The sequence below is a fragment of the Melanotaenia boesemani genome, chromosome 20 (assembly GCF_017639745.1).
Source record: "Melanotaenia boesemani isolate fMelBoe1 chromosome 20, fMelBoe1.pri, whole genome shotgun sequence".
NCBI lineage: Eukaryota > Metazoa > Chordata > Actinopteri > Atheriniformes > Melanotaeniidae > Melanotaenia > Melanotaenia boesemani.
The window spans coordinates 18122614-18145736 of record NC_055701.1 but is presented as its reverse complement, the minus strand read 5'-3'; the positions used below and the strand labels follow the sequence as shown (position 1 = coordinate 18145736).

At 39.3% G+C, this 23123-nt stretch overlaps 1 protein-coding gene across 1 annotated transcript in view; it reads left to right on the top strand.

Annotated features, from left to right (window-relative positions):
- Positions 1-12318: 12318 nt before the first annotated feature.
- The window catches only part of hs6st1a (heparan sulfate 6-O-sulfotransferase 1a), a 53774-nt gene continuing 42969 nt past the window's right edge, over positions 12319-23123 (top strand). Inside the window, exon 1 of the mRNA XM_041971197.1 lies at positions 12319-13133. Within this exon, the coding sequence (XP_041827131.1) occupies positions 12634-13133 (500 nt within the window). The 5' untranslated portion in view covers positions 12319-12633. The remainder of the gene's footprint in view (positions 13134-23123) is intronic.

The following is a 23123-nucleotide window of genomic DNA, read 5'->3' as shown; positions in this document are numbered from 1 at the left end:
CTTCGAATTAGGTAAATAAACGCTCAGATAAATAAGTTTGAATAGAGATTTGAGGTGTTAATTCAGTGCCAAGGACCAAAGCAATCTATCTGAGAAGGGTTATAAGGCCCTTTCAATTTGGAGTCCATCATTATACAGCAAGAAAGATAATTCATTAATGTGAGACATTCAAGCAGTTGTCACTCTTCCTAGAAGTGGATAACCTAACAGCTTCAACACAAGGCTAAACCATGAATAATAATAATAAGACCTACATCTCTGACTTTGCACAAGTATAGCTTGTTTGGTGGGATTGTCAACAGAAGCCTTTTCTATCCAAACTCAACATTACAGCATGGTTTAGGTTTACAATGCTACGTCTAAACAAACTACAAGAGCTACAGAATAATGTCTTTGGGAAAGGCCAAAGACTAAAGTGGAGATGTGGAGTCCTAATGCACAGCACAATGATTGGCAGAAAATAAACACACTATGTCAGCACTGAGACAACCATGAACTTTTCCATGCACCAAAGTATTGTAGAGTTAATTGTGAGGCCATCTGTCTGACTGCTAAATTTTTGCTGAAACTGGGTCACGTAACAGGACAATGAGCCCAAGCACAGCAGTAAATCTGCAACAGAAAGGCTGAAAAAGAAAAGAACAAGGTGTAGCAATGGCACACAAGATTAAGACTTAGCCACTAGCTAAGTTTTTGTTTAACAAACAATGGCACTGTGTAGTATGTCATGTATTGTATGTCGGAGGTTTTATTTACCTCATTTCAAATACCTGATATGGACCAGAAAGTCTATGAACTGTATTTCTTGATCAGTTATTTATTTATTTCTTTATTTAGTTAGTTAGTTTTGTATAACTGAATGGAAAATGCAATGGCCTCAAACTAACACACTATAGCCCTGTTTCCTTGAGATTTGGGTTATAGGCAACTAATTTGCAAGAGCAAATTAATTTTGAAAGATTGTAATGAAGGCTAAATTTATGTCAACATAATTGGCTTTAGCCATGCCAGTGGAGTGGCTATATGGATTACAGAGTTTGTATGTGGTCCGGTGTTTAAATGTCAACAAGGGAAGAGATTGTTATGAAAGAGGATAAATCATATTGAGTTTGGTAAAGCCTCAGCTTTGACTCCACTGCCACCGTATAGCTGAATATGCAGCAGAAGTGTAAACCATGACCAAACCTGGAGGCAAAATATCTGAATAAGAACTCATCAGACTGCTTCATATTGGCAGGAAAGTTTATGTAAATATTTCAGTAGTAAGGCATATTTTTAGTTCTAAATCCGAGTTGGTTTATGATATATTTCTGGATGAAATTTTAAAAAGGGAGGTGTTGATGAGAAATGAGATGCTACTAGTAGAGCTGATGTATCTGACATCAGGTCCATGCTTAATGATTACACTCAGGTGTACAAAATAAGACATGAAAGCAGCCTGTGAGCCGTGGCTGGTAAAAACATGCTGCACATGTCCTGATCCATCATTTTACAGGCACCGCTGACAGCGGATCAAGTCAGACGCTCTCCTGAGGCCAGAGCGACACACAAATTTCAAATCACAGCTGAGTAAAAATGTCATTTCTAAGTCTGTAATCGCAATTCTTAACAGATCATCCTTCTAGAACATACTACAAACAGAACAAAGCAAACAAAATAAGAGATGCAGATTTTACAAAAAGATATGCAAAATGTGCACAAAGAGATGCAAAAGAAATTATCCAAGCAGCTCCACAGAAACACATAATGATGGTAAATTACAACCAGCAGACCCCAATACTGAGTTTCATAATGCTAAATCTTAATTTGTCACTAATACAACACTGAAAAAATATTCTAGTTCAGCATTTAATGTGTTATTTAAAGATATACTGGCATTATTGGTCTATTTAATCACTAAAATTATTAAATTAAAAAGTTCATTCTCGTAATCATATCATTACAGTATGCATTGATGGAGCTACAGCCAGATTTCCTGCAGCAATCCAGATTATTTTAATAATAAATCTATCTATCCATCTATCTATCTATATATATATATATATATATATATAAATTGTCTGAACTCTTGGACTGAACTCTTGTATGTCTGAGGTTTGTCCTGGGATCTGCTGTAGCCACTCTTTCAGCTTGGGGGTTACTGCCCCGATAAATATATATATATATATATTATATATATATAAACATATAGAGTCTTATTTGGACCTTTAGAAATAAGAAAGAAATAAATAAACAAGAAAGTTGTCAGAACAGAAAAAGGTTGCACACTCTAATATTTCATTGAACCCCCTTTAGCTTTTATTTGATGACAATTTCAAAGACCTCATTTCCATCCAGTATTATTAAGGTCTTGTACTGATGATGGGAGAATCCGATCACAGTGCTAAGCCTTCTCCAGCACATCCCGAAGATTTTCAACATGGTTCAGGTCTGGACTCTGTGGTGGCCAATGCATGTGTGAAAATGATGTCGCATGCTCCCTGAATCGCTCTTTCACAATTTAAACCCCATGAATACTGGCATCGTCAACTTGGAATATGGGCATGCCATCAGGGAAGAAAAGAATCCATTGAAGTAATAACCTGCTCATTCAGTATATTCGGGTAGTCGCTGACCTAATTTTTTGGGCAGATAATGTTGCTGAACCTAGACCTGACCAACTGTAACAACCCCAGATCACAGCACTGCCCCCACAGGCTTGTACAGTAGGCACTAGGCTGCATCACTATACCCTGATGCTCCAGTCACTCTGGAACACGGTATATTTGGAGTCATCAGACTGCTCCAGAGTCCAATCTTTATGCTTCCTACCAAACTGAAGCCTTTTTCTCCAGATAGCTAAACTTATTGATGGTTTTCTTATGGCTACACAGCTATTCAGTCACAATCCCTTTGGTTTCTTCACATTGTTTATGTGAAAATGCTCTTAGTATTGAACATAGCCCAGTGTTCTACTGTTGTTTTTCTTCGATTTGATTTCATCAAACGTTTAAGTGATCATCATCATCATTCAGACCTTTTTTTCCGACCACATTTCTTTCTTGAAGACAATGGTTCCCCACTCTCTTTCAGTTTTTAATAATGCTTTGGATAGTTCTTAACCCAATTTTAGAAGTTTCTGTAATCTCCTTGGATGTCGTCTCTGCTTGATGCTAATGATTTGACCCTTCTTAATCAGACATCTTTTCCACAACCACAGGATATGTCTTTCTACATGGTTGTTGAAGAAATGAGAATCTACTCATTGCATCAGCTGGGATTAAAAAACATGCTGCCAGCTGAGAGATAATTGCTCATGCAGTAATTATCCAAGTATTAAACAGTAAAATTCTCAAGTAAATTACAAGGACTTCAATTTTCTACTTTAATGCAGTACCAAAATTTCATTAGTAATATTTCAGCCCTGCAACTTGTCAGGTCATTTCCCCAAAATTAACCACAGGTCTCTTTATATTCAGGCTTATTTTTCATAATATTTTATTGTGAAGGCATACCCCATGGACTCTGCTGCTTTTCACATGCTCAAAATCTTATGCTTCATACTCTTGCTTCAGCCTCCAGCTGGCACAGGAGCAAATATATTCCTTTAAACAAATGCATATTATCTTGTGCACACACACAAAACAGGTCATTTAAACCTCTAACATGAAAATGCACACCTGTATTTGCATGATTGCACACAGATGTGCACAAATTCACACCTAAAATCCGGTGTAAACATTTGCAAGGATACAGCACACATACACTCTCTCTCAAACTTTCTCGATGTACTCACTTTCGCGAGCACAAACAGTTTCTGACTCTGGAATGTAGGAAATACACGGCACACAGTTTTGTTTTCTTTCTGCAGCATGCACTTCCCCTCAGGCACATCCAAAGAAAATATTTGTGTCTGAAACACTGAAAGTTCAGGGAATAATTTATTTCAAGGCTTCATGATAAAAACACATTGCTAATTCTTTTGACATCATTTTTTTAACTTGTTTATTCTTAAAGAACAAACAAATCCACTTCTGAATTCAACACAAAAATGAGAGTGGTTTGTGTGTGTGTGGATGGGTGGAAAAATACTTTGTATGTGTGTGTTCTAATACCTCCCTGCTCTTGTTTTTGTGCTTTTTTACACTCTATGGTATTTGGTTCAGGCGGCTGGCTGAATGAAAAATAAAGCACACACAGACGCTGCATGTCTGAACACGATGCGTGTGTGTGTGTGTGTCTGTTTTTGTGGGGCCAACATTTGAGCTTTCAGAGCAGATTCCTACAAATGAAGACAACATCAGGACAAGACTTGCGCACCAAAAATTAACCTGGTTTAAGCTGTGTCAACATGTGAGTCGGCTATAATCCACTGACCATATGTTTATTTTGGGAATATGCAGAAATATTTTTGTTGAGAGCATTTTAAAGCCCTCCTACACATTCATTATTGTGTGGGTGTGTCCATGTACTTGTTGTGTTTGCTTCTAATTAGAAGCATGTGACTTGTATTAAATCAGCCCAACACAAACTTCATAGGTAAATGTACTAAAAATTCACTGAAAGTATAAGAAAGACAAAAAGATGCAGTTTTACCGTGAGAGACACTGAGACAGGACATAATCCATGAGTTGAAGCCTGTGGAAATATTGAGGAAGTATCCATCTGAACTACAGTCGTTATGCAAAGGCAACAATAAACTGATTCTGATGATAAACAGACTGTCATATCTCTATACTCGAGCCAGAGGGCAACACACTCAGTGACATCCATCTTCTTTAGATAACACTGCTCATAATGGCATTGTGCATTGGGGAAGCAAAACACACACACACAAAACACCATACAGTCATAAACAGACAGAAGCTAACACTCACAAAGAGTATTAATATTCTTTCTCTCTCTTCCTGACACATACACACTTTCCCACGAATCTCCCGGTATTTAACACAACTGAGTAATGCCAGGGGCACAGCACAAGTCCTAATCATGAGTGTGTTTAACAGCAGCATGACAGGCAGATGCAGCTTCAGTGTAAGTAAAGTACATGTAAATAAGCAGGCTGAATTATTCAAGACTAAGACTGGCTCACACATGCTGGCGCCCTCACCCGCTCGGATCAAATCCCACTGGGATAATCATAGGGAGAAATGCTTTCTATCAAGATGCAAACAGTCCAAACTAAGACTGAGCCAAGCAGTAATTTTATTATGCAACAAATGTAGTCATGTCATGAGACATGTGGTATCCAAACAGTTGAGGGGAGCTCAGGGGAGATCTGTGTAAGATGATCTAACAGCCTAGTTTAGGGTGTGACCAGATATTTAATTCAAATTTAGGGTAAATTAGAATGGAAAACATGCTTTTAGCATCTCTTGCTATGTACATGCTCTTATGATTATAACAGGCAAAAACAAATACAATTTAATATTTTCAGCAACCAAAATTACTCATAAACTAATGGTCAGTGGGAGCTTTCTTTGAATCAAACCATGATGTTTTCCTAATCCTAACCAATTAGATGTTAATTTCTCAGCATAACCAGTACATTAAACTAGATCAAGTTTAAAATGTTTTGGCCTGAATGGGAAATGAATTCTGGTTTCCTGGATGACAGTTGTCGAGTTTCTCTATTTGCATCCACATGCACTTAAAAAATTATACAATTGTCATGAAACTGAGTTGACATGTCATGCATTGGACATCATTTTAGACATATGTGGACCAAATAATCAGCATAATGCATGCCTATGTCAGCTCTCTTGGTAAATTTAAATCTGGATTGAGCAGATTTATCTTTTCTTTTTATTCCATCATTGGGTAAAAAAAAAGAAAAAAAAAATCATATTAACCTTTCAGAGTTTTGTAATTCAGGTTGTGTGAAAGAAAAGCACAGCTATTTTAAAAACAGCCAAGTCCTAAACTCAGAAACGTGCATGTCCCCTCAGACAACCAGCCACTTATTTCATTGGTTGACAATCCTTTCAAGCATGCAGGAAAAACTATGAATTGTGCAAAAAATGCAAAAGGCCCACTCCAGAGTTTGTGTTTGGTTTGACCCCTCTAGGCATACACAGCATCATGGTGGAGTGACAAGAGAGTAAGCAGGGGGATGGTCTGTGCCTTTTTATGTTTTTGTTCTACAATAAAGAAGACACAACAATGCATGCTCTCACACAGTTCTACATTAATTAAAACATTATGGCAAATATTGTCTGGAATATTTGCCAATGAGAGTAAAACATGAGATTATATATATATATAATGTATGAAGTGGAAGTATGGATGCATTTAAAGAACTCTGAACATCTGGCCTAACTAAAATCCACATTTATACAATGACAAGCTTTCAGAGATCCATATCCAACTGGGAAATTACAGCTGCTCTAACTGTGGAAAAGCACACAGGCAATCACATCCTGACTAAACACACCAAACCACTCAAAGAGAAATATATACCTGCATCTCTAACTAACCTCACATCCATCCGCTGTTTTAACATCCTAAGCCCAATGATTGGGCTGTTACTGATTTGTAGAAAACATTTGGGAATCAGCTCTGATAGCCTGGCGATATTGCACGCACTGAGTCTATTATAATAATAAACATCTTGAAAGACGTTTTTTTGTGAAACTGCAGTTAAACCTCAGGGGTATGTAGGGACAATGACAGAGGCAGCTTTAATGGGGCCAGCCTCACCTGAGCCACACCCAGTAGTTTAAACATGTTTCACTCTTGCACTTGTAGGAGTGATTAGCTGAAACCTATTCGACAGTAATTGCTCTGGGATTCACATTAACATACTTGTAAAGTTGGCTGGCTGAATGATAATAAGAAGAACAGCGGGACTCTTTGCTGACCACCAGCGGAAGCAACATGAGAAGCAACGTTAGCAACAGGGAGCGGTTGATCTCATGGTTGTCGGGCTTCTTAACTTTCCTGTCAGCGAGCAAGCCTGGAGCTTTCCTTACTGAGTTTGTGAGCTTCTTCTAAACAACTGTGTGGCCTTGGGGGAAACTCAGGATTAAGTTATAGATTTCTAAATGGCAAAATAACACGAGTCAGCTTAAATACACTTTTCATTTCCTTAAAATTTTAGGAAAGCTAAAAAAAAAAATCCTCAACTGTAATAGAAAAACAGATGATTTACAGATTTCATGAACCAACATTTTATCACAATAGAACATAGAAAATATACCAAATATGATAGAATAGTTTAATTTAAATATGGATGACACAATTTATTCAAAATTTTGATACACAGAATGCAACTGATGTGCTGTACAGAGACTTTGTAGCTATTACTAATTTTCAGCTCTTGTCCCTAGTTGTGCTTTTATATGAACAGCATATCAGAACAATAAAAGTTAAATGATCAACATGCTAAATTTTGTGCCTTTAAATTGATTACTACTCCACAGAACACTAAAATGCATACCACAAATCCAGTATTACATATCATTAACCGTAACAAATCTACAAATAGAACCCCATAAAGACGCAAAGAAAAAATGGATTCACCTTTCTTTTTCTTTAAGCCAGTACTTAATCTTTGTTGTAAACAGTTTCATTTCTGGTATTAATCTAATTTTAGTTGGCAATGTGCTCTAAAGTTGACAGTGGACCTTATAAATGTAGATTTACAATGTAGTATTTTAGTTACCATTAATCATGACCCAGGTTAGTCTGGTCATGCCTCTGAATGTGCCAGAAACAGGTTCTGTAGACATTTGAAAGTTCATTTGATAAAGCAATAGTTACTGGAGCTCTCAAAGTTAAGCAAATTCTACCATTTTAGTATCTGACAGCAATGCCAACAAATTAATTTTTTATCCATTATTTTCAATGCCTGATCGTAAAGAGATGTGATGTGACTGGTTGTATTTGTTTGTTTTGTAAAATGATTTAAAATGCCCCAGGTACCCTTTGTTTTCTGATAGAGAAGCATATGAAAGCAATTTTTTACAAGATAATTATGACGCAGCCAGTGATGGACATCATCCATTCCTGTCGTCAGCACCTCCGCAGCCTTGCCAGGTGACTTGAAAGATAAAACCGCATCATCTGCATAAAGTTGGCACCTGGCTGCTGAGCAACTTAAAGGCAAATCATTTATAAAAAGACTAAATAAAAGTGGACCAAGTATTAAACTTTGATGGATCCATTATTGTTTAAAGAAGATGGCTTTTCTTTATTATTTCTGACACACTTCTCTAGTTTGAAGATGTGACAAACCAATCAACTGTGTGTTTTGAAAAATTAAAAGTAAACAGCTTAGACAGCAGAATGCTGCTTGATGGTGTCAAATGCCTTTTTTTTAGGTCAAGAAATACCACACCCACAATATTGCCCCTATCCAAGGACTGCTTAATGTTTTCACTAAAAATAGCAATTTGCCATTTCAGTAAAAAACTTTGGTCCAAAGCCAAACTGCTCTGGATGAGGAATTAATTGGTTTCATGATGTTCAATCAACTGTGCTGCCACAATCTCCTCCAGGACTTTTTGATATAACTGGTAAAATAGAATTAGGGTGATAATTAAAAAGTCTTTCATGGTTTCCTGTTTTGAAAACTGGTGTAATGATGACTTTTTTCCAGCTATTAGGAAATTTTCTGGTACTAATGGATAAATTAATGAGATAAGGCAAAGGTTTTGTTAATATAAAGCTGTATTTCTTAATGAAACGGATATTAAACCATATATATGTCTTTTCCCCTACAGTTTGACAGTTACTTAATGGCTTCTGCTATTTCTGCTTCACTAACCTACATAATACGAAAGGAACGTGATGATTACATTCTACTTCATGAGTTGTTGTAGAGGATTCGAAATTTTGCATTGAATTTTCAACTGATTAAATTAAATATCTATTAAATTCATGTGTCATGGTGGCGTCACCTGTGATAGTCATATTTTTTATTCTCATTCCCCTAACCATTCTCCATGTGATTTGTTAGTTAAATTCTTTTGGCATTTCCAAAAGGAAGCTTTGTTACCTTTAACATTTCCTGGCAGTTGTGTGTTGTATGAAAATTTTGTTTTGCATAATTCCAAAACAACTTTATTGCTTAGACTTTAGTAGATCAACTAGTCAGTATTGCTTTTTTGGGTTCTTGATGTTTTAACAGCCAGATTTAATTTCATTCATACATTGTAGTTCATTATTTAGTTACAGGAAAGTTGCCTTCTTTTGGTTTTTTTTTGTTGTTGTTGTTTTATTTTTTCTAGGTTTTTTTTCATATTTTTTTTCTTTTAAAATTACAGTAGCATTATTCATGGACTCACACTACCTATCCAATCCACTTTATTCATAACACATGGTTGCCAATGTGCTGTACATATTAAATATAACTGCTGAAACACAGAGACATTCCATACAAAGCCAGAAAATCTGCACTCTAAAAAGACATTGAAAGACTTGAGGAACATATTATACTAATATATCTGAAATATACCAAAGAAATCTAAAAGCTACTAAATATACTAAAAGAAATTAAAAGAGTAAAATGCATTAAAATAAATTACCAGATAAAGACAGGCTACAATAAAGCAATAGAAAGGTAAAATTCTCTGAAGCTAATTCCAGTTGTTATTCTGAAGGTCACATTAATTTAGACTTGGGGATGGTTGTCTTAATTTTGTCAGAGCTGTTGCTACCAAACTATTCAGCTGTTGTTCTTATAGTTTTCTGACAGTGTCATGTTATGGTCTCTGTCCAGTCAGTACATTTTGTTTTTGCTTCATGTCTGGTATTAGTGAATATCAAATCATCTAAAGTTTTAGTATTTTTAGTGATAGGGTGAAAGGAAAAGTTACCTATTCTCAGATTTTTAGGATTCTAGCTGCCTGGTTGGTCTTTAATGTAGCATTTTGTTTTTAATGATGCACCAACTCTTCTAACATACATCCATGCTGTTGTAATGGCTGCAGCATGCTATTTAGCACTGTCATGTTGAAATATGCAGGGCCTACTCATCAGATATGCATGCTTTTAACTGATAATGATGTGGTCTGTGGCTCTCTGCTTGTATGTGACTGCAGTGGGCGTGGCGTGTCTCTTCGTCTCCTTGGTGACCTGGATCTGCACCTTCTTTCTATCACATCATCAACAACCGTATATCTGCCTGCAACTTCCTTCTTATCACCGGATTGTTGTTTCCCCCTGCTCTCTGCCATTTTTTGACTACAGAAAGTTCCGACTTAATTCTGTTATTCTGAGCCAATTTTCTGATTTTTGTCTCTATGTCCTTCAGGAGATCCAACCTGTCTGCTGTTCTCTGCCTCCCAGCCATTTGCCAGTCCATCTGACCCTCAGCTCAGCTCTGTTTACCAGAGTTTCAATGAATTCTTAATCATCTCAGTCCAGTTCTGTGCTTGTGTTTGGGTCACCGGTCCAACCTGTAACAGTAAACTGGATTGCCCCTCTCCTTTTTAGTCAAGAAGACTACAAACTTTACAAAAGACCATACAAATAAAAGTAAAAAAGGACTATACAGACAGAAAATATAACCAATTTTTAAAAGATAAAAATTAAGGCCATTTATCTTGAACTTTTCATGAGTTACAGATTATTTCCAAGGATGTTTCCTGGGGGATTTTTGTGCATTGGGAAAATTCTTATTTATATAGTATTTTATATGTTCTGTCGAAAGGAGAAAAAATATATATGATGTCCGACAAAGGTCCTGTGTGTGTGACACTAAAGAAAAGGTGTTAATTTACGCATTCACCTAGAAAATAATGGGAATACTTCCTTTCTTTACATCATAACCTAATTTTGGCAGCTAACTTAAAAAATATTCCCAACAGGAAGATATAAATATTTTTTATGAGCTGAATATAGACTAATTATTAACATGGGAATATATTTTAAATGCAATAGATATATTTTAAATAAAATCCTTCATTGTTGTCTTAAAGTCACATACTTGTCTATTTAATTTGACACCAATATTTGAACAAAAATACAGAAGTCACCTCTGCAGCCTGCTGTAGGAAGTTTTGATATTTTAACCCCCAAATCTGGTTATATTCAAATGACCACAACAGTAAATATGCTCAGACGTCATGGTGCCACTGTTCTGTTCTGTTCTATTCTACGGTCATTTAGCAGATATTTTTATCCAAAGCGACTTACATCTGAGTCCACTGTGGTCCAAGAAGCAATCTGTTTGTTTGCATAATCGTTAACTTTCTTATAAAGTGAAACGTAAAGTCAGTTTAAATAATTACAGCTGACTAAAATCTATGTAACGGAACAGAAATGGGATGGTATTTCAAATAAAAAAGTTTAAACAAAATGCAAATGACTCATAATTGCACTAACGGTGAGCTATTTTACTTCATGACATGATATAAAGTCAGATAAAGCCAGAGGAGCATGGATCTATCATTCAGCTGTGTTATATATTCTAAGGACTCATACAGCAAACTGACATGAGAAACCAGAGCCAACTAGAGTCCCTCTGCTGGGTCTCCACACATCACCAGCTTCTGTACAGACTAAATTGAACATGAACACCCTGCAAAGAAGACTTCCAAGGACAGCGTGTGTAATCAGCATCTGCCCAAGATGTGTTCTTCGACACTTTTGAACCAGATTAATGATGGAGCCAGACCATCACTACATGATGTGAACTTCTGGTTGATGTGAAACGCACCACTGTGGGGTAACATAGCTCTTTGAAACCTAAACACTGGTTATGAACTGGTATTGTATTCACTACCAATGTTTCTGATTATATATGTGCCCAAATCTTGCATTATAGCAAATGTTTAAAATAAAAATGAATCAGTCAAATTGAAACTCAGCTGGACAGAATTTTACATATTTGGCTGAATTTACAGAGGCTAAAATCTTTCTTTAATGTTATTTGGTCTGAGTCTTTTTTTGAAAGGCACTTAGGCAGCTGTGGTTCCTGCTTAATGGGAAAAGAAAGGAAAGAATTTACAAACTCCTATAACGAAAGGTTTGTTTACTGTAGTAGTAAGTTTTTTGAAATGGCAAAATGTGAACGATCAAGTGAGTTTGGAAACATAATTTTCAACTTTAGGAGCTTAATAATCTCTGAACATATTGACTTGAACAGTATATTTTAGTAGAGAATAAATTTACCATGGCATTTGTAAGAGAAGCGGAGAAAAACTTCCATACTTCAGTAAAAGTGGTGTATTTTCAGTTACATTTCAGAACTAGTCTCTTCCCATGGGTTTTTTCTATTGGCTACAAGTAACTGACGCGGCGTTACGTGTCAACCAATAAATTAAAGCGACTCTCCCTTTCACTCGTTTTGCAGAGAGGGAGCGAGAGAGGTTGAAAAGGTGGGTTTCGCGCTGCATCCTGGGTAGTGGGTACATAGCTCTACTGTTGTGTTGACTGGAAACCAGAGGAAAGTAAACGGGGGAGGGTCTGACACGGCGGGGGACTTTTTAGCGAGTTACAATGCTTCTTTCACGGTTTTGAACCGTCTCGGAGAACCATGAGCCAACTTCGCCGGTCGTTTCGAAATGGAGTGAACCACTCTTGAGCCCCGAATACGAGTGCTTCTTGGAGGGGGACAGAGCGAACATGAAGAAGCCGAGCGCCCTGCTCTCTGTTGTCGGCTTGACTGGGAAATGGTAGCGTACTGTATGAACCGCACTGGGAAGGATCATGGTCGAGAGGAGCAGCAAATTCTTGTTGGTCGTCGTCGGATCCGTGTGTTTTATGCTGATTCTCTATCAGTACGTGGCTCCCGGGGTGATCAATTTCGGTTCCCCGCACGGTTATTTCACGGAAGAAGACGATGGGGACATCTTCCCCACTCCGGACCCCCACTATATTAAGAAATACTACTTTCCCGTCAGGGACCTGGAAAGGACGATCGATTTCCAAATCAAAGGGGAGGACGTGATTGTGTTTTTGCACATCCAGAAGACCGGCGGGACTACCTTCGGCAGGCACCTGGTCCAGAATGTTCGTCTGGAGGTTCCCTGCGACTGCAGACCGGGGCAGAAGAAGTGTACCTGCTACCGGCCGAACCGCAAGGAGACCTGGCTCTTCTCTCGGTTCTCCACCGGCTGGAGCTGCGGCTTGCACGCCGACTGGACCGAGCTCACCAACTGTGTGCCGGGGGTCCTCAACAAGAAGGAGAGCAAGCAGAAAAATCTGAGGTAAAATTTCAAGATCTTAACGCAGAAATGTAAAGACTGTTTTATAACTTGTGGCTCAAATTGTGTTTGGTGTAACTTTTTGACAAATTTTGGCCATTTACATCACTCAAACTTTTAAAACTGGCTGCTTTGTCCTTTATTAAATATACTTTATGGTCTATTAAGTTAACAGGACAACTGATTAGATTAACTGCACTCAGTTTAATATTAAGCATTTGAATTAAGTCAATTAAACTTCATAAATTATTAACATATCCAATCTACTTGTGACAGCCTTGAATATCGTTGTACAGAGCCTCTTATCCCACCAGAGACTATTACAATTGGCTTATTCTAATTGTGTATTTGAACACATTTCCTCACATGAAAGCAAAGAACATATATATGAGTATGAAGCTATTTTTGCCACAGAAACATATTTGTGATATCAGGTATACACAGTTAAAAGTAATGGCGTCATAGCCTTATAATAGAAGACCATAAAAACATTAAAATCTTCACTGGATCTTAATGGATGTAACTTGTCTGTTTTTCTTAAAGCTGGATGGGAGAGAGGTTTTATATTAAAAAGAAAAAAATGGCAGCGATTGTGTTTATCCTCCTGTAATAGTAGTTTGATAATGGATAAGAGGAGACTGTGCTGTCACAAATGTTAAAGGTACTCAACAGTTCCTCTAACATTTGTTGGTAGATGCCAACATCGGGGTTCCCTCCCCCTGAATCACACACTGAGATTTGGCTGAATTTATATCAGGACCGTGTATTAGACCCAGGCAGCGTTCTCACTCTGTAATAATCTCTTGTTTTGACTGTGAGATACCCAGACATGAAGCATATTCTTATTAAGGTGTAACACATTTTCTTCCCCACGCCCCCCCATTATTGTAGCCCACGTATTGCATCCCTCTCACAGACATATTGACAGCTGTATCAGCTTCCATCTCGCTGAACTCCTTCAGCTAAAGGGCTCATTTTGTGAATAGAGTATGTGCCTTTGTGCAGCCTGAGCATGGTCAATATTTTATTTTTGCTACAAGTGATCAATAAGACAAATAGGGTTCAGAAAAATGTGGAAATTTGTCTGTCTAGCAGCCAGGCTCGGCGGGGATGTCAGGCCGGCTGCTCTGCTTTCCATGACAGCTCAAACTGGAGATCAGCGCTGCAGGCTGGGCAGGGCTGGGCTGGTGGGGTGGGGGACCCTGTGGGGGTCTGGCTCCGCTCTAATCCTGGTGATTATTACCGCTGGGACACACACACATACACACGCACTAGCGGTGGTATTTGCTGTTGGCGTCAGTCCTGACTCTTGTGGTCCTCCCCCCCTCGGTCAGAGGTGATAACGTGCTCAGCCATTCTGCATGTTGAGCCCAGATATCACAGTGGATGCAAGATAAATGGCCTTTCATCACTTTGTGAGCACTGTTTCGAAACCTGAACTTGTTTGGATGTATGTTTGTGTGATTGTGTGCACCTCAGGAGGCCCAGGGAACAGAAAGAGACAGGAAGGCTGATTGGAGGCGAGAGGTCTGTTTGCATGGTGCATGGGTGAGAGCGTAGCGGAGAGACAATCTCTTGCCTCAGGTTTAATCGACTATCCGATCAGTGCTGACAAGAGAAACAAGGAACTATAAGCTTAATAACACCCTAAAGAAAAGCAGCGCCGCTTCATATTACTTTTAACACCATAACACAAACTCTGTGTTCCTTTCACTGTAACAGCTCTATGTAAGTTTTTCATCTCATTGCCTTTTTCATCCATGTATGCATTTGTCTGCTGTGTTTATGCCGTGTCATTGTGTTAAATGCACGGAGCATTTGTCTTCAGGGCAGTGAAATGAGGAGGGCAGCACAAGTGTGAAAAAGATTATCTGTGTTTCCAGAGCAGCAGTGAGGGATTTTGTGGCAAATCGCTGTACGGATAACTTTCAGATCAGCTGTGCATATATTACCAGTGTGGTGGAAATATACTGTGTGTGTCTTGTGTGTGACATGTATACATATCTGTTCACTTTTTGGACGGAGTGGTTCCGAGTTGAATATGTACTTATGTAAAATAAAAAAAAAGAGGAACACACTCGTCCAGAAATGTTAAGCCATGTAGCAGAAGCAGTGGTGAGATCCTTCATCTCCCTCTGCAGCTGTGTTCTTATCCAGCTGTCAAGTAGATTTTACACAAACAATTCAAACGCTGCAAAAAAATAAAACAAAAAAGAAGGGTGAATTAGGACGATTTTCATCACATGGATTGAGCCACAAAAATATGCTTTCTGACAGTAAAACAAAAAACATGTCCATTCATTTAAATAGAAAAAGGAAAAAATGAAAAGTTTTTTTTTATCTTACTACTTTTGCTTGTTTGATTTTAGAATCAACTGAAACTTTTAAGATATTCAAGAAAAATCTGTACATGTTCCCTATACATATTTTGGCAAACAAAAATGTACTTAAAACATTACATAAATTATTTAAAATTTCTATTAATTGTTGATAATTAGCCATCACTGAATTATTTAATTACATATATATTATATATAAATTCTATATTAAACTAACCAGTTGCTCTGGAAATGCTGAAGGGGGATTTTTTTTAAGCATTTCTGAATATAAAATAAAAACGCCACATTTTCCTTGCTCAGCTGTCATGGCTGGATCAGTTATTGATTTCACAGATGCATCTATTGCACAGTTTCTTCAAAGAATGTTTTCCTTCAATGGTGCACATCAGCAGTGTTCAAGAGACGGAATAAATCCGACTAAATGTGGAGGTTTTGGGAAATTCCGTGTATCCTATATTGCGAAGAGGGAAAAATAAATGCTCCAGTGGATTAGGCTCAGCTCGGTCTGGAGGTGAACTTGTCCGATTCTGGAGAAGGTGTGTCTCCTGAGTGTGAGGGCAGCGGTGAGCGATGGGTCTGTCGTTGATCGGTGATTTGATGAGATTGAGATGAACGGTGGCGTTTTGGGAGGAAAAAATTCTCACTCTGCAGAGTGCCACTTGGACTGGATTTGTAATTTCCAAACATCTTATATCAGTTTGATGTTCTTCGCTGTTCCCATGGGATGCATACACACACACACACACACACATACACACACAAACACAAATGAGTGAGTGATGCAGGCGGTCCCTAATGCAAGCCTTAAGATATGGGAATTGTAATTGGTTAAGGAGTTTCATATCACTTTACTCAAATTAGAGCCACACTTTCAGATGGGGGGGGGGGGACCATCTGTCCTGTGCAAGTGTGTACTTGCTCACATCTCAGAGCTGTGTGTGCGTGTCTGTTTTTAATCCTCGTGTGTCACAGAGCATCTTAGTAAGTTAAGTGATGGGGCTAATTTTACTGCTTCTATCTCTGTCCTCTCTCAGATCACTCCCTGTTTTCTTTTTTCCCCTCATCTCTTTCTTTCCCGCCTCCTCTTCATCCTCTCTGCTCGCCTCTGAAACACTCTTCCTCCCTCTCCTTGCTCCCATCCATCCATCCATGATAGTGTCAGTGTATAATCAAACAGCAGGCTTGCTTTCCGCTTGGTGGCTTTACGGCCGGGGGCTCTCTCTCTATCTGCTTCACTTTTCCCACTCCCTTCTTTTCTCCATCTCTACCCCCTTGTCTTTCTTTCCCTCCTTTGCCATCTTTCTCTCCCTCTCCCTCCGAGCGTGACTACCGCATTAGAGGAAATGTCTTTTCATGGAAGATTTGCTGCAATTTCCAAAATGGCTGCTTTGCCTAATGGACAAGTGCCTTGGTTCTAATGAATGATTACATGTATGAGTATTGGGAGGGGGAAGAGGGATGATGGTGGGGGGCAAGCAGAGAGGGACACAGGAGGGGATGGATGCAGTGAAGAGTAACATGAGGAGGAGGATGGGATGAGTGTGGGACAAGAGGGGAGCCGTCAGGAAGTGATTGAACAGCTAAAAGATGACAAACAGTGAAAACATTTAGTTTCATTGCTGGGGGAGGGCGCTAGTCAATTAGCACGGTTGTCAAGCACTGGGCATTCCTCCTCTTTCAGTAGGTCTGTTTCAGATTCACAGCACAAATCAGTGCACTCTAGGATGGCTCTGCGACTAACTGCATGGGGGGTGCGTGTGAGAGAGGATGCGTGTGCATGTGGAAGCTCAGCGTGATGCCATCATCCAGCCAGCACAGCTCAGAATCCAGATGAACTCCAGGAAGTTGCAGAGGCCGCCACAGCTGATTGACATATATTACAAATCTAAGCGCGTGCATGTGCTTCCTCATGTCTGTGCGAGTGCACGTGTGCACGCACTCATGTGTTTTGAGGCAGGTCGGTGTTAATCCAATCAGATTAACCGGGTTTAAGCACTGGTGGCCGAGCACTCCAAAGCCGGTTACGTCTGCTTATCCTGTGGCTGTAGCAGCCGTACATTCCAGCATTCCCAACAAACACTCCACACGCTTCCCTCCATCCAGTTATTCCCTCGATGTACGCTGAGCTCTAATCACTCTGTTATGGGAAAAACCTGCTTGTCTTAATGAAAGGCTCTAATTAGGTTTGCGATTGCAATTAAATACATGTACCTGATTTATTTAAGCCCATTATGATGTGTTGCAAAAACGACTATACCAGCTCCTTCTTGACACGACATCTCAGGTTTTATTAGGTTAAGTGTGAGGAATTAAGGTACAAGGAAAGGCTCTCAAGGTACACCACTAAATCACTGGACTTTTTAATGGGAAACATTATAAATATCAGTTCTTTGTTGGCAATTTCCCCTTTATTTAAAATTTTAAATGAAAATAAACAGGTTATGTGGGAAGAGGATGCAAGGGAATAACGTGCAGTAAATATCCAATATAAACACATCTGTACTGGTATATGCCCTAATCATTCATCTGCTGGTTTTAATAAGTAATGAGAGTCCTTGTCATGGGTAAGCACCTATGTTTTCCTGTAGAGTCCACATATCAGAAACACAGCCCCAGACAAACTTTTTCGATCAGTCAGACTGGAAACATGAAATTTAGAAGCACCACTAAAACCAATTTTAACACATTTTTTTTAATATATTTTGTCCTTTTTTAACTAAATTACTGATAAATTATTTAGTAATAAATTAAGAAATAAAGAGAAAAAATCATTAGAGAAAAATCCTTAAGGTCAGCACTGTTTAAAATTAGACATGAAATGAATCCTTTGATCCATTTATTTGGATTAAAACAGCAGTTTGATATTAGCTCATCCCTCCACCCAAGTTACTGCATCACGCAGCTGCTGAGCTTTTTAGTCTGTTTCATGTTTGAAGTTTTTTTTTATCAAGTCAGTAATCTAGATTTCCTAACAAGTGTTGGGGCAGACCAAGAGGGGTTCCTAAAATTTAGCTTTTTATTGGGCAGTTGGACTGCTCGAGCGTGAGTTGCGGGATGGGTCCCGCCGGGTTGATGTCCCTAGTCGGGGACGGTAGGGCAGTCCCCGAGGGTTGGCGTACCACCCTGTTCTCAGTGGAGAACTTTTTGAGGCACAGGCTGGGTTAGGAGCAGCACTGCCAATTGTGTTCGTGTGTTTATTTTGTTTTGTTGTGTTTTTGTATTGTGCCAAAATCCTTGTGAGGATTTTGACACTTTAGGAGGGGTGTGTTACGGCCCCTGCTGTTTGCAGACAGCTGAGGCCGTTTGTGTGTTGATTGGGGGCGGCAGAGCGCTGCCCTGAGTGGCCAGGGCTAGCGCCTTTGTCCCCGCCCCTGTGTGACTGGCACCCCTCTGGACCAGTCAGGCTGCAGCCCGAAGGACAGCTCAGGCTGAAGAGGCTGCAGCCGGGGCAGGTCTGGGGGGGGGAGATGCCAGAAAGGCTTCGGCCGCTCTCCCCCTCATGTTGTGCACCGGGTGTGTGTGTGTCGCGACCACCTCCTTTCCACAATAGGTGTTTAAGTGTTGAGTTAAGTTTACTTTGTGTTTGTGTTAGAGCTGGGCTAGGTTAGCGTTTTATTGTGTTGTGACGACGGTCACTTTAGTTATGGGCCTGTTGCTTTTGTTTGGGTTTTTAGTTTCACCACCGAGTGGCGGTTGTGTTTCGTTTGCACTCGGTGTGTGTTTGGTATAGGTTTTAGTTTGTTTCTTTCTGCAGGTCCGCTAACCCCAGCTCATCTTATTTTGTGTTACAGGATGTCCATCACTTCGCACGGGAATTGTAAATAAATGTGCTTTTATTTTGAAATAACTGTCCTCACCGTGTCTTTGTTACACCCTTCCCTACCCCTTAAGTTGGGTCGTAACAGTGTGTCAGAAACACAAGTTGTTTTCTGAACCTTTTCTAGGATTCGTATAACTGTTGAACAAAGTCCGCCCTTGTTTTTGTGTTCACACGCAGAAAGTTTGACCAGTTGCAGTTCATATAACTCCTTTCTCAGAGTTGGAGCTTCCCCGATTTAACTATAACAGTGTCACAAATAAAATGCCCAGTGCCAGCTCAAGTCTGGAAAATTAAATCAAATCCAAGATTTAGTGTGATTTGTTGGTTTTCTTTGTTAGACAAATTTTCTATGATTTTACATTTGATAAATGCAGTTATAATAAGTAGGACTGAATCAGATGAATTTGGATTTACAGGTCTTTTGGTGAAGTTTTTGGGTTGATCATTGATGGTAGCAGGATAATCCGAAATGGATGATAACCACTGTGCATTTAAAACCTTTGATTTATAACATCATATTATAATAATAAAAAAAAAAAAAACTTCTTGTTCTTTATTGAAAATGACTTCCTGTGTGTTAGTGAGTGTTACCTTATAAATGTCATATAAATAAGGAAATACTATTTCAGCATTGAACAAGCAATTAATTCTTAGATGTTAAGAAATGATTTGACAGCTGATGATTTATCACTGTGCAGCATGCACATCATATCACTCCTAAAAAACCACATTATCTTGCTCTTCTCCACATTTGAGCATAATGGTTAAAAAGAAGAAAAGATCAGCCCTTCTGATTGGGCTTTTTAGTGACCATAGATCAAAAGATTTAGGACAAGTATCAGTGCCTGATCGATTGGTATATCCTTAATCATATTATAACTTGCCCTCTTTGACTTGGGACCCCTTCAAAATTATGTTTGCCCCAAAGTCACCAGTCCCGGCTCGTGGGGACAGGGCCTTCTCTGTAGTCGGCCCCAGACTCTGGAAGCTCTTCCACCGCCATGTCCAATCACAGAGCTTTAAGTCTCGTCTAAAGACGAGAGATAAATATTGTTGATTATTGTTGATTGTGTATGTGCAGCACTTTGGAGACTTTTCTTTGTTTGAAGATGTGTTTTTTAAATAAAGTGGATTGGATAACTAGATTGAATTGGACTGTATCTAACTGGACTTATTGAACCTGTTTATTTTCTCTATGAAGTAAACTGAAATGAATTTTTCCCCTTCTAAACTGGTGCTATATAAATAATTTATTGAATTAAATTAATCTGCTCAGATAATAAAAATGTGACAGAAATGGCTGGTTCAACATATAATTACATCACATCGCCACTAGTTCTCTTTTTTTCCCCACTCACATGGATCATTCATTCATTCAAAAGAAAATGCAGGGAGCATTTTTTTAAGTCACACTGCTACTCTTGATCCACAAAAATGGTCACAAAATGCAATTAAATTGTCTCAGCCCTGAGGAAGTTTACTTTAGATTTATTCTGTGGTCTGTGAAGCAGTTTCTAATGTTTTCCAAGATGAAATCAGTAAATAAAATACTTATTTTGACACAGTTTTATAACTCACCCATCAAGTTTCATGCATTAAATTCAACAGCCGATAAGCTGGCAATTAATGATTTTGTGGAGCATGTGACTCTCCAAGTTTTATGCCCTGCCCTTCACAATATAGTGACAGGATGGTTGACTCACATGCATTCTTGCACATAAAAGGGTGAGATATGTCCCCTATGTGTTTTCTTCTTCAGTAGCTCAAGGTGAGTGTTGACAGCTCTTTTTCAGCAACACTGTTGCTGCCTCGCGACTACGGGAGTTCAGCTTGAGTTCATCTGTAGGTCAGTGTTACATATAATTCACCGTTACAATCCAAAGTTTGGTCTTTAGCTGCAGAGGATATGCAGATGCCTCTGTTGGGCCCCCCGCTCCTCTTCCAGGGCTGGAGTTTGACTACAGACATTTGGGTTGTGTTTAGTTTGGAGATGCTAGATGATTTAAATAAGCCTAAACTGTTGATGTTGGGTGTTATAAATAGGAGTATTATGATGTTGAATCAACCTGCCTGCACACCAGCCAGTGCGGTCAAGATGAGTTTAAGCTGTTGGAGACGTTGATTTGCCCCAGCTGTTTCACCTCAGTGAATTTTTAAGAAGTGTGAGGGGTGGAAGGGGGAGGGGCCTCCTTTGGTGTTTTGTGAGGGCTTATCATTGCACTGCTTGCAATCCTTCATTATTGATTAGCCTCTATGGATCAGAGATGATTTTATCATTAACTGATAAAAACTTGAATGACACTAACATAGTCTTTCCTCTATAATCTGGATGTGTGCTTAAGACAGAGGAGAGACAAGGAAAGAAAAGCAAGAGTGATGTGTTTCTTAGTCATTACACAGTCTCTGTTGCTCTGTGTCACTCTTTCTGTTCCACCCTCTGCTGCTGACCATCAAATGTCAACTCCCCACCACCACTGAGTCGACTCTGCAGCCCTGTGGACAAATAACCGTGTGGTGAATGATTAGCAGACATTTCTATGGCTGGTAATTAGGGCTGCTACGCTAGAGCAGTTCCGCCAACAGGATTACAGCCTATTGATTATCCTAGCCTAGCATTAGCTTTGCTAGCTAAAACTGACTAAGTGATTAGTGAACGTTTCTATAGTGGTTAATGAGTGGTGGTGCAGAATGCTATGGTATGCTGTCCATGAGAATAGGATTACAGTCTATTAATCAGACGAGCCTCGCTGGAGTAATTAGCTGGTCTCGCAGCAGTCAGTGGGTCTGTGACAGATACTTCCTCCTGGTTTTTTAAATCTGGTTCAGACTCGTCCCCATCGTCCAGTCTCTTGCTACACATCTTCAACCTGTGTTTGTCTGTGTTTGAGTACCGTCACCCAACAATGCCTTATTCATTGATTGCACTCTTCGTCTTTTCTCTCCTGCATGTCATCCTCCCTTTTTCATAGACAGAATGACAGAGAGGGAGACATCCCACGGGACTGCTCTCTGCATCCATTAACAGTGCTGTCTTTTCATGTCCCTGGATGTGACAAGTCCACACAGGACATGACCCAAGAGCTCATCCCCTTCTCTCACTTCTCTCAACTCCTCTTATTTATTTATTTAAATCAAATGAACGCATCAATTTTCTCTGTACAAAGTTGATGTGTCTGAGTGACTGATGGCCAAAGAAGGTTTGTGAAAGGAGAGGAGAGGCTGACAAGCGTGTTAATTGAATTGTGGGAAAAATGCAAATCCTGTATGGCCTCTTTGAATTAAGGGGAGGAGTTTCAACTCATTGGGACAGTCTTCTTTTTAGATACTCAAACTCTCTCAAACACGCACACGGTGGGCTAACTTTAACAAAAAAATTCGACGAAGAAAATCAATGACGGTGCTGTCTCCATCTGTGCCTCACTTTGTCCTTTCCCATCATCCTTTTCTTTTTTGCCCATCATGCCATCTCAGGATGGCAGAATGTTTTGTCTACATGCATGGGAGGGCCCCATCATAGGATCCAGAGTGCTGATGGCATTCATGGAAAGACGAAGTGAAGGAAAAAACACTGAGATTTCTCATTCTGCTACGCTTGGTTTGTCTGTTTCCCTCAAGGGCAGAGCTGTAGATCACCAGTGTTGTTCCCTGTAGAAGCTGCACATCCTCAAAAAGAGTGTTTCAACGTGCCCTTCATTTGTGCATTCAGAAGCAGGTTGCACGTGTCTCCTGTGGATGTGTGGTTTGAGTGATCCATTTCACAAGACTGTACTTTTATTTGATTTGTGTGACTGTGCGTGTGTGTTGAGTAATCCACAGATGAGATGTGCAACTGTG